General features: G+C 41.6%; 1 protein-coding gene across 2 annotated transcripts in view; it reads left to right on the top strand.

The window, feature by feature from the left end:
- SLC38A1 (solute carrier family 38 member 1) overlaps positions 1–18,616 on the top strand; it is a 43,649-nt gene that overhangs the window by 3,838 nt on the left and 21,195 nt on the right. For both annotated transcript variants that reach the window (XR_010302064.1, XM_064142228.1), the window contains exons 2-4: positions 5,191–5,396; positions 13,043–13,118; positions 13,684–13,799. Coding sequence is in view for 1 of the 2 variants with exons in the window: in XM_064142228.1 (XP_063998298.1) it covers positions 5,275–5,396; positions 13,043–13,118; positions 13,684–13,799 (314 nt within the window). In the remaining variant the exon portion in view is untranslated. The remainder of the gene's footprint in view (positions 1–5,190; positions 5,397–13,042; positions 13,119–13,683; positions 13,800–18,616) is intronic.

The raw sequence follows: 18,616 nt of genomic DNA, 5'->3' as shown, positions 1-18,616 counted from the left end.
TGTGAGAGAGAAGGAACTTGGAAATAAAAGGTGATGGCTTACAGCCATCAAGCAAATGGCTGCAGCAGCTGTAAGGCCTTAGGGCCACCACGCCACCCTCAGCCTGGTGGTGGTGCCTGTGGGCAAGGCAGGCTTGTGCCAGCACCTCCATGGTTCTCTGTGGCAGCCTTTAGAACACTGAGGCTGGGCGGTCGGTGGGGCCAGGATCATCCTTCTGCTTCTGCCGTGGCTGCAGTCTGCTGCAGAAGGGCAGTACCGGAGAGCTGGAGGCAATGACATTTCAAGCACTGCAGATGTTTACTCAGTGGATGTGAGTCAGTCTTTAATTTCCAAGCTCTTTGTTATCTCCGTGGCTCTTCTCTAATCTCTCCGTTTTGTCCTTCCTGTAGATGAGGAGTAAATCGGGAGCTTTATGTTCCAGGAGTCAGGTGTCACTGGTGCCGAATAAAGGGGAGATAGCTGCTTCCCCGCCTCCCAACGTGATAGTGTTACGTAGGAAGCCTATCGTTGTTTTTTGTCATTTAAGTGAATAGTCGTACAGGGAGTTTCAGGGTCAGCGTTTCATTATTCATATCCAGGGTGCCTTGCTGGTCATATTGCCCTTATTTGAAAGAACTTTCAAAAGTATGAGCAAAGAAAGATGTAGCACATCTCAGGCTTTGCAGGGATAAAACTAGCTTGTGTGAAACTCAAGCGCTGGATTCTGATGACTCTTAACCGACCAAGAGGAGTTCTTGGCAAAACTCCCTTTGAGAGGAAAGTTGAGTCACGTTGCAGCTTTTAAGCAAATTATCTTGAGTTCCACAGTTGAAATTGCTTAGCATGTCTTGGATATTTACTATCCCCAAGACCATTTGACTGCAGAAGGCATGCAGTGAGTGAAGTGCCTGGTGAGTGTGCAAGGGCATGTGACAAAAAACATACCCAGGCATAGACAAGATAGGTACAACTGAAACCATTTACCCAAACACATCTCACATATTGAGTCCATTTTGGGGCAGCCATGTGTCTTAGATGGCACTGTTCCAATTATGTTGTTTGCAGGATATGGGAAAAAAAAGGGGGGTCAGTAAATAAAGCTATCACCAAGCTGGGAGTGATGATGTTACCGTTAAAGCCATGACTTCTAGCAAAGTGTTCTTTGACATTACACCTCTTCCAGGTCCTGTCCTGGAATGATTACTACTTGACCCAGCAGAAGAAATAAAGTCAGGTTGCCTGAACTATCATATTCTTTCAAATAAAAAACTTTTTGAGCCCATTACTGCTCCTGTGGAATTTTAGCAGTCCAGAAAAATGGAGTTGAAGTGATCTTTTTTGTTTGTTTGTTTGTTTGTTTAATGTTTCAGAAGAGAAAATAGCCCTGTTCTTGAGACACGTTTTGATGGCTCGTGAAGGTCTTGGTGACCCTGAGAAAAACAAACTCATTTTATCTTCTTGTGTCATCTCTTAGTCTTCCTTCTGAAGTCTGTGACCAGTTGTAATCTTTTTTTACATTCTGCAAGGAACACATGATGAATAAACTATCCAAGGCATGCCATGGGATGTTTAAAGAGAAAGACAAGCTCCTAGGCCAGAACAGCACTGTTTCCACTAAATGTAGGGGCTGGGTCAGCTACCAAACACAGACCTTTGAAGTTCCTTCAGAAGGGTCATTAGCTCTTCCTTGGTTTTCTTTGGAGGTGATTCTTGCTTCAAGAAGGAACTTTTGCCCATCTGAGTAGAAAAGTTTGAAGTAAGAGCAAAGTTCTCACTTCTTCTTTACTATGTGTGTGTCTGGAGAGAGAGGTTTGATGACAGTTCTCTGGAAGTTTTCTTTTTTGAGAGGTTTAAGGCTGGGCAGAGTAGTACGCACAGTGTCTGGAAATGATTGGTATTGCTACAGTTACTCTTCAGGTAAATGTTAATTGCCTTTCAATATGAATTGGAAGTATATTTATTTGCATTTATTTAATGACATTTCTTGAATTAAAAGGCCTTAAAGTACCAAATATTACCATGCTGCTTCCAATATAGTTCAGCATCAACATACAGAGCATTTTTATTAGTTGAAGCATTTTCGTTTTCTTCCCACAGCATTAACGTCACCTACACCTGAGGTGGTGACTCTCTTAGCTTGTCTGTCCCTGTGCCAAAGCTCCCTTGGGAGAAAAGCTATTACATTTGCAGGGAATGGCCTTATTGTGGCTGCAAGCCTCTTCAGCTTGACTTTGACTTGTAGGGAGCAAAAATGGTAGACAGGAACCTTTGCAATTGTAGATTTTTTTGTTTGTTTGTTTGTTTAAACTCTGCAGTTTGTCACATCCATGAACTAGAAATTTAAAACAGGTGATTTGGAGGCAAAATTCATGTGACCACCTGTACTCTACTGATTGTGGATGGTGCCTAGAGTGAATAGCAGTGACAAAAGGCTTGCTCTGAATGTATCTTAGGTAAAGTTTTCTTTGCCAAAAAAATTTGCGTTGTGCAAAGTTGTTTTTTTTTCTAGGTATCACACTTCTGCCATCTTTTCCCTCTGAATCTGCAAGCACTTCACAACCTGAGTGTTATTGTTGCTATTATGATCTTAATTTTACAGTTGGAGGTGCTAAAGACAAGGTGGTTATCCTTTTCCAAAGGTTTTTTTTTATGAGTCCATGCTGTGACAGTTAAAGCTTCAGTTCCTAACCCCACCATTGCCTCTTCACCTTCCTTGTGTTTTGGTGCTCAGATAAAGTTTTCTTGTACTTGGAAACACAATGCATTATTTGACTGAACAATTTGTTGTCGTTGTTGTTTTGGGGTGGTGTTGTTGGTTTGTGGTTTGTTTTGTTTAAAAGAAAAAAAAAATCACTTAACCTAGAAAGAACCCAAGACAAAATTCAAAGCTTGTTGTGCCTGGTGTCACAATGCTTCAGGAGCATCTCATCTGCCTGAAATCTGGGATCTGCTGAAATGATTGCTGGTGCTTCAGCTGGCACTGCTTGCTCTAAGATTTCACTCAGTCTTCATTCATTCAGTTTTCTGTTGAATAAAAAAGGTTGTCACTTTTGCACTGCAAAGATTCCTTGCGAATAAACCAGGAAGCTGTTTTCTTGCCAGTCTGGCCTTCCAGCATTTCAGCTACAGAGAGGTGGAACAGTGAAGCAGGAACTGCACCAGTGAGCTGTGAAGTCTGCTCTCCAGCATCCTGTTTACCTCACCAGAGCGCTAATTTCAGCACCTGCTTTTGAAACACTTAATGGGAAATTTTATTAAGCACAGGCAATATCAAGGCAATTCTGAAAAATCCTCTTGGGAGTACCATGATGCAAAATGACACCCAGAGAGAAAAGCTTCCTTGTTTGAATCTCAGATTAACATTTACATGGATTTTTAAATGCCAAGGGATACAGATCTCAGTACAGAAGTTGTCAGGTCTATTAAGGAATTGTTTATTTTAGGAACTCATGGTCACAAGAAGCTATAGGATTCAGCAGGCTCAGTCCTTGCCACCTCAGCAGTTGCCATCTCCTGTGGCTTTATCCTTTTATAAAAAGATGGTGCTTCTCTTCCAGAATAGGTAGACTATTTCACCTCTGCAGCCTCTGGGAAGACTGCTCTGGAATGTCATGGTTAAAATCACCCTTTGCTTGCCAGTCTGCAGTTATTTATCAGCAGCCTGCTTTTTTCTTTTTTTTTAAACAATGTTTTAATACCCAAATGGTCACTCCCCTGGTATCTGTAGTGGAAATCTCTTCTGCAGAGGCATTGGAGAGGACCCAGCTCACACCTCCTCAACACCATCCTTGCACCAGGCTGTACCAGGCCACATCTGCTACCATAACCATGTGTTTAGTTGCTCCTTTGGTAGAAAAGAGCAGATCCTGCTCTACTGCAAGGCCCAAAGTTCAGCTTTTAGCATCACACCTGAAATGTGAACTATTTGGGCTCTTAAGGAAACCTCAAGAGGACACATAAAAACTTTAAAACTACATTTCTGAGAAAATATTCGCAGGGGAAAACCTGCTCATTTGCAAAGCTCTTTTCCTTATGATGGGATGTGGTATAAATCAGAAGAATTTGGCCCTGAAAACTTAGTTCAAAACAGGCAGATGTTATAACTGAACAAGTCCTCCATGTCCTCCTGCCTGACATAGTGCCCTGCAAGAGCCAGGAATGCTCCTAAACCTTGGGTTGCAGGCAAGCCCTTTGACAGGTTTGAGGTAGCCTGAGAACTTGAAAATGAATCTGCCAACTGAGCATTCGCCACATACCCCAGGATGTGTAACCATTTCGCAGTACTGCAGGAAATTCATTCATAAAATGGGAATTGAGAGTTGTGGTGCAGGAGCTTCTTTGTAAACAACATCCTGTTGCCTTGGCGCTGCGCTGCAGTTGTAGCTCAGCTGGGAGTGGCCAGCCTCTGGAAAATATTAGTCTTTCAATTGATTTGCATTGCTGATGAGGAAATACGTCACTGTAGTAGACTTGTCTGATCTGCCTTTGGTGTTATTCTTGGTGCTTTTATGAAGCACATCTATCAGAGGAGAGGTCACCTGATCTCTAGATAATAACTGTTTGACACAAGATACACTTTACTCTTTCTTCCTATGATACATGAGCTTAGGGATTTGGCTTTGTCTGTTTCTGTCCTTGTTCAGAATAAGTCTGACCACACAAAAAACATCCTCTGTACATCCACTTTACCAAAAATATCCCTGACATATTCGAATACCTGGAAAACAGTTAGTAGTAGAACAGAGTACTGGCATAGCCCCATCCCTCTGTTCTGTCAACTTAGCAACAGTGCAGACACTGTTTTATGTTTTTAAGAATGGAGAATATACAGAAGATGAGCCCTGAATGTTGAAAATGGTACTTGGACAAGCAAATAATTTTTGTCCTTAATTTGTAGGTAGATAATCTTTTTTCCTCAAACAAAAAGGATTGACTTTCTGTCTAGTATGTAAGTACAAGTACTGCCTCCAGAAGTTGTTTACAGGACCAGATAAATTTGTAAGGCTGGTGAAGCTGATCTCATTCAGGCAAATAGGGTTTTACTGCTGTTCTGCAGTGCATTTAGGCTATAATCTGAGATCCTTTTAACAATACAAAACTGGTTGGTAAGGATAGTACTTCGTGTCCAAGTTTCATTGGTTTCTTTTGGTGATACTGCCTACTGTTGATACACATCTTGGCTTTTTTTCTTGTGTTTTCTTTCGGTTGCAGGTGCTGTGGCTGCAGTTTACTCACCAGATACCAACCACACACTAATATTTGGAGAAACACTTGTATAGGTACAGTTCTTCACCCATGATGCATTTCAAAGCTGGATTAGAACTGACTGAATTGCAGAATATGACTGTCCCCGAAGATGATAACATCAGCAATGATTCAAATGATTTCACAGAGGTGGAAAATGGCCAAATAAATAGGTGAGTATTTTTCCACTGACGTTGCCTGTGCTAAGAAACACACTGTTTAAAAACAGGATTCTAATTTTCAGGGTATGTCTTGCATTATTCATTATCAAGTCATGCTCCATTTGAAGACGTAATTTGAATTTCATATGTGACATCTGTTGGGCATAGGCTGCAACAGCAGATAAAGCAAGCCGAGTGACAATTTATTCATCGTTTTGAATCTTTCAAATTAGTCTAATAAAAAGCACAAACATACAATGCAGCAAAAAAACCCAACATTTTGAAATGTCTGCTCGCACACAGCGAAGAAGCAGGAATGATTAATATAATTAAACCAATGGCATAATTTGGGAAAAATCTCTTTGCTAACCTTTGATCTCTGATATAACAACTTTTACCAACCGGACCACCTCCATGCATCTAACCTCCTGGGAATTTACAGCTGGTGTGGTTGGCAGCAAATGTAGTCCTGGTCCCCGTTTGCAATTCAACGAGATAAAAACCAGGCAGCAGCTGTGCCTCCCTGAGGCAGTGATGGCAAGATTGTGAAACAGAAACATGTACCTAACTCACGTCAAGTTTTAAAAACGCATTTATCAATATCAGTGAGAATCTTTAGGTTTAAATTATTAAGCTGTTGGGTTTTCCTATGAGCCATATGTTAATTTCCAAAGAGTGGACTGTCCTACCTGATAGACGTTCTTCAGGCCTTCTTACCAGCCTCCAACAGGTGCTGAGCTTTGCTATTTAGATAACAGACCTTCTGTTTGGGTTCTGAGAGCTGTAAAACAAGAAGCTGTTTTACACTCAAACTTCTTGTTCAAATGCTGCAGACCAAGGTGGAGCATGCCAGCCGACCAGTGTCTGTGCAGGGAGCCAGTACTGCTGCTGCTAAGGAAGCTTCTGCTGGCATAATCTTGGTCCTTTACTGCTGGACTGACAGTGCCTGTATTTAATGGTCTTTAAAAAACCTCTTACCTTGCCCTTCTTTATTCTGGAAGTAGTATCTTTGCCTACTTGGAGAAACTCACTTTCTAACGCAAGAATTGGACACTGGAATGGGCTGCCCGGGGAGGTGGTGGAGTCGCCATCCCTGGGGCTGTTCAAGGCAAGGTTGGACGTGGCACTTGGTGCCATGGTCTAGCCTTGAGCTCTGTGGTAAAGGGTTGGACTTGATGATCTGTGAGGTCTCTTCCAGCCCTGATGATACTGTGATACTGTGTGATACTGTGAAGACAAGAGCTGTTTTTTACCTAAGTGAGCATAGAGTCGTGTGGCTCTCATGGCTGTGCAGGTGGACAAAGAGCTTGGCAGCTGGAGCAGGAGTAAGCACATGGAGTTGACCGTACCACACACATAGCAAAACCAGCCAGCTGTACCCTGGGGCTGAGCAGGGGGCTCTGGTTTGTGGCATGGGCAAGCCCCCTCAGCAGAAGTGCGTCAGCCTGCTCACCCCACCCGAGGGACGTCCTGGGGCTGGCGCCAGCTGCACTGTGTAGTGGTGTGACCACAAGGCAGCTGCACTGATGAAGATTAGAGCTGGTCAGGAATTTTCAATTCTCTGATGCAACTGCTTTGATAAAAAGTGCCAAAATAAAACATAAACCACGTCTGGAAAAAAAAAAAAAAAAAGGCCAGAGCAAGGCAAAAAAACCCAGCAGCGCCAAAACAAAACAGTTCCAGTATGAACTTGCTTGCTTTCCTGCTGGCTTTATAAGGCGAGGAACCCAGGAGCTGACAGGGGTGAATTCACTCCCTCACGCCTGCCGAGGATTTATGTCCTTGAGAGAGGGAGTGCCTGTACCAGGCTGGCTGCACCTCTCCAGCACTTTGGCTGGTGCCACCAGTAACTCTTACAAGCAAAATCCCTGAGAGTGCATTGTCTCTCAGTGGACGTTTATGGAGGGCGGGGAACGAGGGAAGCTCGATGTGCATAATCCTCTGCAGTCACAACGTATTTTGTGGAGTTAGGGTGTGGTATGTGCGTGTGGCAAGCTCTGGGTTGAATCCAGGCTGCCTGCAATGGTAAGAAGAGAAATGGGGTGTGCAAAGAGCACCAGAAACCCAGAGGCATGACTTCTCATTACTGTTCTAGCTCTTAAGGCAGGCTAACATACTTGCTAGTGTTCCATTTCTTTCTGCACATTTTTTCCTCTGCAGAGTATCATTTGGTTGTAGGATGTAGTGCAATATGGTTATCTGTTCTCCCTCTGCTGAGTTGCCTCTGGGACAGCACGTATCCCATGAGTATTTTGCCTTATATAATCTGATGCATTCATACTCTCCTCCTTTGTTAGCTTGGACTGGCCACAGCTTCCAAGCACAGCAGTGCACTGGCACTGATGCAGGTCTGTTGATGTTCCTTTGGGCTGAGGCTATTGCTGAGCCACCCGTGGCTGCTGCCCTGTGCAAGCACCTCAGTGCTGGCACAGGTGATGAGCAGGTGGGCAGACCCTCCTCTGTGTCTGAAAGGTTGTGGTTATTCCCTTTCCATAACGTTTGGCAAACAGCCTGCCTCCATGGCATAAGAGGTTAATGGGCATATGGAAGAACACATTTCGTATGCCTGGCACATGGTGAGAGGCCTTGTGAAACATGAAAGTCCAACAAAATCAGTGGGAATTTTTCTGTTGATTTCACTTGAGCTTTAGATTAGATCTGTAATTTTCAACTAACATTCTTCTGGTGCTGTTTCAATCTGTTTGATTTTGCACTTCATATTTCATGTTAAACGTTTTTTTAATGCAGTTTTCCAAGCTCAATGTAGAGTGTAGTTTTAAGGGTCTTTTGGAGAAGGTAGACCAGGGAGAAGCTGAATTTAGCTCCAGGTGTAAACTCCAAATATTTCTTGACCTTGAAAATAATTTATTAGTCTAGAAAACTTTTGAAATTCTAGTTTGAATTTTCTGCCTTTGCTGGGCCTAAATATGCATTTGTGTGTGTAGATGGAGATGTCGTTTGAAAGGGTTTGTACTGGAGGGGATTTTCTTTGTATGCAGATGTTAAATCTCTTCGGAGAACTTCAATAGACTTGCATCAAAAACAGACGTGGATTTGGTGCCTGTTAACCATGTATCGTGCTTTAAAACTTAGCTGTCTCTGCACATAACTGTAAACCCATATTTAGATGACTTATTCCTTATATGTAACTTTGATGCTGCTCTGGGGAAGCTGCTGGATGAATGTTTATTTTGGTTTACAGCTACCAGTAAATCAGCAGCACCTCCTGTTCAGTTAACAGGGTTGTAAGTAGGTATACCCAGATCTGGTCCAAGTGTAGCAGTGTTAAGTCAGATCAGGATTTGTTCTGTATTTCTTGTTCCTGCCTGCCCTGGAAATACTTTCCTTTTCTCAAATCAGTGCTTGGTTTAAGAAGCTACCTTAGAATAAAGTTCAATCATCTTGGCAAAATTAGCTTTCCTTCAGAAATATTTTCAGGCATTGTCAAATACTACTTTAATTATGTTTAAAGATATCTGAGATGACTAAATTGTTTTTAGCTACTGCTGCTTAGCCAGAGATACTGCCTTAATCAAACATTTTTCATTTAAGCCCTTTAATAATTAAAATTCAAAACCATGGTTAAAGATACTCCTTTTAAAACCACTTTAACAGTCAAACCAAGCTTTTGCATTTCTCTAAATCAAACTAGGAAAAGAATTAGGTGAAGAAATTCTTTCCAAGGCGACTATGAGGCTTCATGCCACAAGGATGAGCTGATTATTTTTTGACCAGGATATTAACGTATGTGAAAAGTTTTCTAGAAGTTGTTCATACTCAGCTGTGATGTAGGAAACACAACAGAAAAGCAGAAACATAGAAGAACATGTTACATTTTTTTGGTGCCAGGTAAAGCTTTTGAAATGAAGAAAGCAAACAGCACAAGTGGATTTTGTGCTTGTCAGGGAGTCACAAGGTTTTGATAGCACAGACGGTCCTACTGAGCATTTCCATAGCACCTGTCACAGTAGCCTCTAGTCCTTAGGAGGGCTGCAAGAAGCTGGAGTAAACAATCGTGTCACTTAATCCACGTCATATTTAGGTCAAGTATACAACATTCTGTGGCAATGAATAGCTTATTTTCTAAGCACACATCTTAAGCAGAGCAGATGCATGTCGTGGTTTTCACTAGAAATTCCAATATTCCAACGTATGTTCCCTTTCATATGTTACAAGGGGAAAGAATCTATTAAAAATTATAAAAGTCTTTAGGGAAAAAAAATGTTTCTATGGCATTCATTGGATTACACCCCGCCCCCCCCCCCCCCCCCCCCCGGCTTTTGTTATTTATTTATTTAATTTCACTAATGCATACCATTTATGGAAAACTTAGGCTGGCATGCAGTGCATCTGTACTACCTACCAAATGTGGTCCCAAGGCAACTTTCTTGTCTGAACTTGCAGGTTAAGTTGCCCACAATAGCAAATGCAACACAGTTTCTGGATCAGGCAGACCCCACAGTCCCTGTCGCTGCTGAGCAGTCTGAGCAAGTCATCCTGGTGCTGGGAGGCAGCGGCTGGGAAGCACCCTGTAAAAGAGCTGGGCACAATTCCATGTACTTTGTGATGTGGGAGCCTGGCAATCACATTCTCATGTCTGCCTTTGCCCTCCTGTACATATCACAGCATAAATGGAGAAAAATGTGCAGTGTGACAAGGTAAATAAGGGATGGATGAGGAGCACAACTTGTAATAAAAAATAAGAGGCTGGGCAATGAGACCAGCTCATTGTAATGTAAAACTAACTTAGAAGAAAGTCCTTTGAATCAATTTATCAAATCAGATTAGTTTTCTTTAAGTCCCATCCAGAAGGAGATAATGTGTTTGTTGGCCACAGGAGATACCACTTCTCCAGAAGCTGTTTATGCTGATGGAAGTACTCAAATGGAAAGTCCTATGGTCACCTTACATTCAAGCAATACTATTCAAGAATTGTCTTTATCATGTCTTAGTTCTTTAACAATGTTTTTTATCCACAATTATGGCAGTAATAACACTATCTGCAAATTTGTTATTTTTGTAACATTATTGGGAGTTGGGGGAGGGAAGGGAAACTGTCTGCAAAGGGGTGAAAAGTAGAGGGAGCAGACTAGTTACTTCTGTCATAACTCTGACAAAATCTAAAATGACACATGATCTCCATAAATGACATAAAAAGGCAAAGTCCACAGATGTTCCCAGAAGCACTTACAAATGCAAAAGAGACAAAACTCTTCCCTGTGCTCCTGCCTGTACAAATTGCCTGTGGGGTGTTGAAAGAGAGAGAGAGAGATGGAATGTCTTTTTCAAACTGTTCACACTCTGCTGCTTGTGTTCAAGAGATGGGCTTTAAACAGTCACACACACAGTCCAAATCAGGTTGAGATTTTATTCCATGAGGATGAAATACCTACATGGGGAACTTTGGAGAGTTGTTTGTGGATCAGTCTGTCTTAGAAGAGACTGATTTTTTTTACTTCTTAAAAGAGTGTGGGAGATTCAGCCATCTATTCCAATTGCATTAGGATTGGCCAGCCTGGCATGGTGTGGCAGCCAATTAGTTACAGAAGTCAATAGTTGCAATAATATGGGAGAAGCCTATAGCAAGTTTTTACTGATACCAAGAAAGTCAAAGCAGACCAACGTATGGGGGGGTCAACATGGCAACAAAACCAGCAAAAGTTCTATACGCATTTTTCCAGCTGTGCCCAGATTTAAGGGATAAACTCAAAATATTTGTAGTACACACAAGTTTTATAATACATTGTGTCACCTTTGTGAGCCAGGTCAGCATCACTGTAACTGCATAATTAGGTATATGCTCAGAAGCTGTGCTAGCACCTATCCTAGTAATCAGGCCACACTTGGGGTAGTAAAGAAGTTTGATGTTGTATTAGCAGCCTGAATACCGCTGGATGTACTCAAGTGATGCACAGTCTTGAGTCACAGTTTGAACTATACATTCCTGTCCAGTAGACGTTTCAAGCTGTGGGAAAGGACAGCAGTGCTTCTCTATGTTCAGCATGTTTGTCTGCTTTAATTTAATTTACCTACAACAAAGAGTCTCTGACACCTGATAACAGCACCAGGTTAGATCTGTAACATGTACAATGGCTGATCCTATGCAGCCTGAAAAAAGGTCTCTGGATTAATGAAGATGCCAAGAACTTAATTGTGCATAAACCTTCAAAAGATGAAAAGCTGAAAGAATGCTTTATACAAACTAAAATGTTTGCAGAAGAAAAGATCTGGGAAAAAATAACAGCTCATCCAAATCAGATGTGTCCTAAATTCCAAGGACACAGCCACGGGAGATAGATCTTGTTCTAGTGACTGCAGGTTCCTTAATGTGGCTGTATCAAGGATACAGAACAAGTAAAGAGTGCAGAGAAAGGAAAGCTGTGTATTCCATGGTACCCTGTACAGAAGTGGTTTAGTTTTGGAGTATGGTGAATTGACTGTTGAGTTCTGAAAGACACTTAAAATGAAATTCCAGTAGCCCAGAATGCTGCACCAAGAGAACATATTACCTGATTCAGGGTGGTATGAATGTATGCACCATTTCTGCCTCATCTTAACTCCAGCCACACCAGGTTAATTGTGGCAATTTAGGGTTTATCAGGATGTAACCCAGTACTCTTAGAGATCCTTTATAGAGTCAGGACTAAATCATAGCAATAATTAAAGCTTTATTTTCTTATTGGGATATTGTAAGTGTAGTGCAGAATTTATTATCTGAATGGCACAAGATTTCTACAGTCAGAAACAACATAGTGCACTCTGTAAGTAGCATAATACAGAATTTATAATGAAACTTCATTTATTATTTCTAATCACTTGGACCATCTGCACATCAGGTCAAATTTTAATGCATGATTTTCTGTATCAGTGTAGCAACCATAGTCTAGATTCAAAAGTGATATAAAAAGATATGAGTCCCTCCCTCAGTCCGTGGAAGCAGCAGAGGACAGTGGAGATGTCTCTGGTCACTGGAGGGTCCCAGGTCTCACTGTCCAGCAGCAGCTCTAGTTCAGGTTTACTGCTTAGGACTTTTAACTGCTTGGTTGTACAGAGAGTGTTCTGAGTGCTTTTATATTTCCTCTGCTGTGAGGGGGTCATCACCACTGCCTGATGGGCTGGATGCTTAGGACCTTCAAGGCTGAATAAATACATTTGGTTTGTCTGCTTGGTTCACAGGACCTTCAGGACCTGATAATGAGAACAGATACATGACCCACTCAGCTACAGAGAGCAGCTTCTTGCCTTATAAAATGATGTTAGTTATGCTAATCACACGAGCAGGGACCAGGGGGGTGGGGGTGAGTAAAGGTCACATACATGTCTGCAGGACACCTGGAGAAGTCTCTCCCCTTCATGTCTGTGAAAATAAATCACTTTCCTGTCCACAAAATTGGTGCACTGCTTTCCTAAATCTTCTGATAAAATATTCTGTATATATAGATTTATTTGGATGTTGTGCTAGTGTTACCTTTATTGACGCCAAACACATGTTGGTATCAGTGGAGCTTAACGTGGTTCATTAAAGAGTTACAAATTTGATCTCTTTTCACATACAGTGTTTATATGTTGCATTTTTTGTAATCACACATTACTCACTGAATTAATACCTTCACATTTTCTAAACACTTGCTGGAAATAAATCCTCTCACTTCTTTCAGTAAGTTTATTTCGGACCGGGAGAGCAGAAGAAGTCTCACAAACAGCCACCTGGAGAAGAAGAAATGCGATGAATATGTAAGGCTCAGTTGCTTTTCTTTTCTCTGTCAAAATAAACTACATGTTGTGTCTGTGATGGGCTTTTAAAGGTTGTCTTCAAATGTGCTGGGCATGCACAGTTGTAACTCAAATTCAGGTTCCACTAAGAACTGCCTGTGCTGAGCACTCAAAGGGAAAGAAAAAACTCAAAAAACCCTACTCCAGCATCTCTTTAGAGTTGAGGCAGGGGAATCTCTCTAGCCTGTGTTAGGAAGGAAGGTCTGCTGGTTCTCTACAGCCTTACAATATAGACATCATATGCCTAACAGGAGCAGTTAAAGATGGAGTTTAAAATTCAAAGTGTAATTTGAGCTGTGGATTGCTTACACCATTTATGTCTCAGGTGGCAAAATCTATGGGACCACAATCAAGAGTATAGCCATGACAGGATTCAGTGATGGTTTTTCCTCTCTCAAACCAATTCAAATTGTTTCCATAACAAGAGTTACTTTTCTCTGATACATTGCAAAATAGTGAGTAGCATAGATGCATTTCTCTGCTCCGTTCCAAATTGTTGCTGACCTGTCTGTCTTTACTTCTCCAGATCCCAGGAACTACTTCATTGGGGATGTCTGTCTTCAATCTCAGCAATGCAATTATGGGCAGTGGGATTTTGGGTCTTGCTTTTGCCTTAGCCAACACGGGAATTCTCCTTTTTCTGTAAGTATTTGCACGGTGAGCAGCTGATCTCCATGCTGTTTCACTGCGTTTAAAGAACATGTGCACTGCCAGTAATTGGAGGGTTTTACAGTCCATCTGTAATGAACTACAGCATTCAAGCCTGAAAATGTTAGCTACGTATTTTAGACATTTTTTCCTTCCTTTTTTTTTCCTTTTCTATTAGATTTTGGAGGGGTTTTTTTTTGGCACTGAGGGGGGTGAGCTGGGGAAGTCACTACTCATAATGCTAATTAAGTCCATGTTATTTACTACAGCCAGGGATTTGTCTTATGGTACACATGCATCAGAAATATTCAGTAACAGTAGTTGCAGTGAGATAGTATCTAGTTGTTACTTGTGCCATGAGATCTCTAGAGCTTTTCTCAAAGTGTGGTGCAATACTCTTTTTTTTTAACACAAAAAAAAGAAGATTTACATTCTTTTATATGTTACATATAATATTTTCATCTCACTCCCACAGTTTCCTCAGTTTCTTCTGTGAGAGTCCTTGAAAGCCAACATAAATATGGCCAAGATTTTAGTATTTAAAAAGAGTTGAGGAAGAGTACTTAACTCCAGCAAAATAAAAGAGGCATTTTGCAGAGGGGAATTTTATAGTTTAAAACTGAAATAGTGCCAGTGAATGAGTAAGGCACAGTGCTATTCTATGTTATTCTGGACCACAGTATGAGACATTTCATTGTGAAAAGCAATTGTTAAGAAATCAGATGGGAATTGTGTGCCAATTTCAGTGATAAATGTTCATTGAGGGAAAAAAAATGCAGTCATTTGCAGTCTTTGAGGACCGTACAACACAGTTATTGAGTTTACAGATTACTCTAGAGGTGTCATTTCTTGAATGTCAAATCTCAAAATACAGGACATTGCTTATTACTTGATTTTTTGGTTTTGGAAATTCATAATCCAAGCCATGCATGTAGCAGAGCGGATGGCAAATAGCCATCTGTTCTGGGGTTTTTATGCCAGGACAGCTACATCTATGCTGCTAGCCTACAATTTGCTGTGGTTGGGTAAAATCTAAGAATAATGAAAAGGAGTGACTCCATCTACATTAAGAATGTACAAACTCTCATATTTGTGTTGTCACTAAACTGGGCTACAAAGGAGCTGGACTATATTGCAGGCATTTCTTATGAAAAGGGACTGATTTTATTTTTGCTGCTTTTTTTTGTCACCAAGCACTCTAACCTGCATGTGATAACTGCGCCCCTGCTCTGGCAAGCACACCTCTAAGGGCACAGACTGGTAGTTGCTAAAAATGCTATAATCAGAAAAAAAAATAGTTCACTCTCTTTGGCCTTGTTACCTCTTCTGTGAGAATCATGTCTCAGCCAAGAGGCATCCTTATTTTCTCCTTTGTGCTTTAGTTGTCTATAATCTCATCCTCTCCTCATTCTTTCAGCAGATTTTCATACAAGTTAAGTATGAAGGTTTGCTAAGTAGGAAGATTTGCTCTAAAGTTTGTAAAAAGACATTTTTTTTTAAATAGGTCAGACCAGTGATGTGAACACCAGAGAAATTTCTAGTAATGTGTGATGTTGACTGGGTTTGCTTTGGTCCGAGTAGTGAGCGTGTAGGTCTGTAACACTACACTGCACAAAAAGCTGCCAAACCTGAATGTAGAGATTTTATACAATAAATAACAGCATGATTCTCTACAGAATTAACTGTGTGTATTTAAAAGTGAATAATTACTTCTGTTGGCTTTATAATGCCATTAGATCTGTTGGCCTGGAGATAGACCACCCCACTGAGATCACAGGTAAGGAAGCTAGCAGGACCTAACTGACCACACCAGCAGAGCTTTCTCCTTTGAAGGCTGGAGATACAGAATCCTAATGTGGTGTCTGTAGTTACATTTGAAAGTGGAAAGACTTGAGATGTTCTTCTATCATGCTAGAATTTCAGAGTTAAACCTTGTCCAACAGTCTCAGATTTTTTCTCACACTCACTCGGTGCATTTTCCCATAAATGTATAGCTCTGCTGTCGCTGTCACAGAAATATTTCTGCTTTACAAGTGATTAGAGTCCTAGCAATATTTTAATTGCTTTTTGAACACGAGAAAGCACTTAAATTCATTGCTTTTAAGTAGCACAGTTCTGGAAAGTTTCTAGGTTGTTTTATCCAGTACTGGCATGAATCAACCCTAAAAAGCAAAAAGCAGAGGCAGGAAAATCAAAGCATTTTCAGTGCCAGAAAAGCAGGCCCAGCCTGATCCATACTCACAGCTTTTGGGCTACTTCATTGTGAAGTGTGCACTGCCATGCACATCTGGATCCTATATTCTTGGCATAAGACATGCAAAATAACACAGCAATGAGTGTGTACTTTCACGTCCTATTTGCATAACTCAGTGCTAGAGCAAAAACGTCACACTTTTTAGGCAAAACAACTGAGCTCAGAGGAACTTAATCTCAGTATTGTTGATAACTGCAGCCTACACCAAAGAGCATCCTTTTGTTTATGCAAAATGGGGAAAAAGAAAAAGTCTTACTGCAGAAAGATGATACAAAAGGCTTGAGAAGTTCGAGATAGGCCAGGCCACCTTGGGATAGTAGAAGCGCTTACTGTTGCCTGTGGTTTCATCCTGGAGAGCCAGGACCAGAGTGATAGATCACATTGCAGAAAAACACAGGCTGTCCCAATGCAAACTGCCTTCAACCTGCAGTTAGTTGGCATTGCATGTGACCTGAAAATCCCTGCTGCTGTACAGAGGCTTGGGAGATGAGAACACAACTGAAGTTTCACACTCCTTTCTACAGCTGCTTCTGCTAGGGTTTTCTGGAAGCAGTCATGAAGCTGCAACCTAACTCCTCCAGAGATTTAGGACTAGATTTAGACTACAGACTCTCTGGGAGGCTGTACAGTTGGCAAGCCCTGTGCTCTGCCATACTCTTCTGCAACCAGTAACTTATGAAGGTTCAGAGCTTTTCTGTGCCTGAGCCTCATAGGTCTTCTCTTCCAAAGCTAGGGTCATCACAGAGGGCTGCGGCAAACACATGCTTCAGCTAACTGGGTAATGTGGCAGCTAGCAGCAAACAGCAATGGCACTGCAGGAACAGTTCTTCCCAGCACTGTATCAGTCCTCTGCCCTAAACTGTTTGTTTTCATTTGTTGGGGGAAGGAGACTTTTGCTTAGCTGGCACTACTTCTTCAAATGCAGGAAAAATAGAAATTAGGGGAGTGCTTTTGGAACTGCAGGGCAAGCTCCCCTGCTTCTGTTTTGAATTTGTGCAGAGCAAGCAGCACAGACTTTTTAATTCCTTTCCAAGGGCCTCGTCTGGCATGAATATTCCTGTCCATACCACAGTCCTAAGACAAACAAGTTTTTCACACAGTGCTAATGAAAATGCCAAGCATCTCTGTAAGAACTCTATAGGGAGCTAAGTACGACAGATCAGATAAATACCTGGCTACTTGGAAGTGTTATTTGTACTGCTGCAAAGGCTCCATGAGCTCAGAGCCTGAAAAACAGGAGGTTTTAATATTAAAATAGACTTGATGCTGGTATGTGGAGCTGGAGCCATTTGGGGCTGGGAGTGAGTCAGCCCAGCAGCCAAGCACTGGGGGCTGTGAAGCACTGTGCCTGCAGGCAGACAGGGATGTAACAGCTCTGTAGGGAACATGGGCAGGAGCAGGGCTTAGCAAATCTGTGCAAAACGGAGCAGAGTGACCTCAGTTAGTACAATGTCCCTTCCCTTCTCCTCCTCCTTGAGGAGAAACACCCCTTTGGGCTGTACAAAGAGTGTGTTGTTATTGTCAACCATCATTCTTTGTTGGCAGCAGAGCAGTTTCTCCTAGCACCTCTTTATGTTTTTCTCTGCTTCTCTGGTCCCAAGAAACTTGTGGTTTATTATTTGGCACTGAAGTATTTCTAGTCTAAAGCAATTAAAAAGTCAGGGGAGGTAGCTTCTCTTCCTGTTCTTTCTAAATATTCCTATGAAAAAGATGTATTGCTGCCTATCTATGGCAGCAGCTTTTTTTCTCTTCAATGTTGGGCTTGTTTTTCTCAGTGTCCTGAGGGTAGCTGTCATAATAAAAAAAGGAATTGCCAACAGATTATCTGAGTACTTGCCACACACATCATGAAAACATCATCAGGTCTTTGTGTGTCAAGAGTGTTGTAAGGGAAGGCACACATGGTGCTTGGCTTAAAGACACAAAGCAGTGAGCAAATGTGGTTTCATGCACTTAGCCCCCAGCACTGAATAATTATCCTTTATGCCAGCAAGTTCTCTGTACAAACAGTTTGGTCATTACATCCTGCAGTTCTTCTATGTGAAGGCAAATTATGGATCACAGCACACCAGGAGTGACAATGGTGAGGGAATAGCAGGCCCCACCTAGACAAAGTATAAGCCTTTAGTTTCTGCCTTTATTGCAAAGGAAAGCCAGCTGAGCCTTATTTTCCTTCTACCCTCCCTTTGGGCACTGACAGGCACATAAAAAGCCATTTTGGCACCCATTTGGTAGCATATGAAACATGTCCTGGGAAAAGGAGCTTCCACTTGGCATGGAAGCTCTTAAATAGAGGATTTCCCTTTGAATTTTTTACTGTTTCCAGAAAAAAAACCTTTAGAGTTCATGGTGAGGGACATACTTGGCTCGTACCCACTCTGACTAAATCTTAATTCCTATATATTAAGACATCTTTATTCCTTCTTCTTTGACTATGGGGAGGTGTAACTCACTAGCCAACTGTGCTCTGCAGCTCTGCTAAGTTTTACTTGGTTGAATCACTCCCATGCAGGGCTTTCTACCTGCACTGTAGTGCTGTAGTGGACCTGCAAACAGC

This window comes from Pogoniulus pusillus, chromosome 4 (genome assembly GCF_015220805.1).
Source record: "Pogoniulus pusillus isolate bPogPus1 chromosome 4, bPogPus1.pri, whole genome shotgun sequence".
Taxonomy (NCBI): Eukaryota; Metazoa; Chordata; class Aves; order Piciformes; family Lybiidae; genus Pogoniulus; species Pogoniulus pusillus.
The sequence above is the reverse complement of the archived record's forward strand: the minus strand, read 5'-3'. Positions and strand labels throughout refer to the sequence as shown.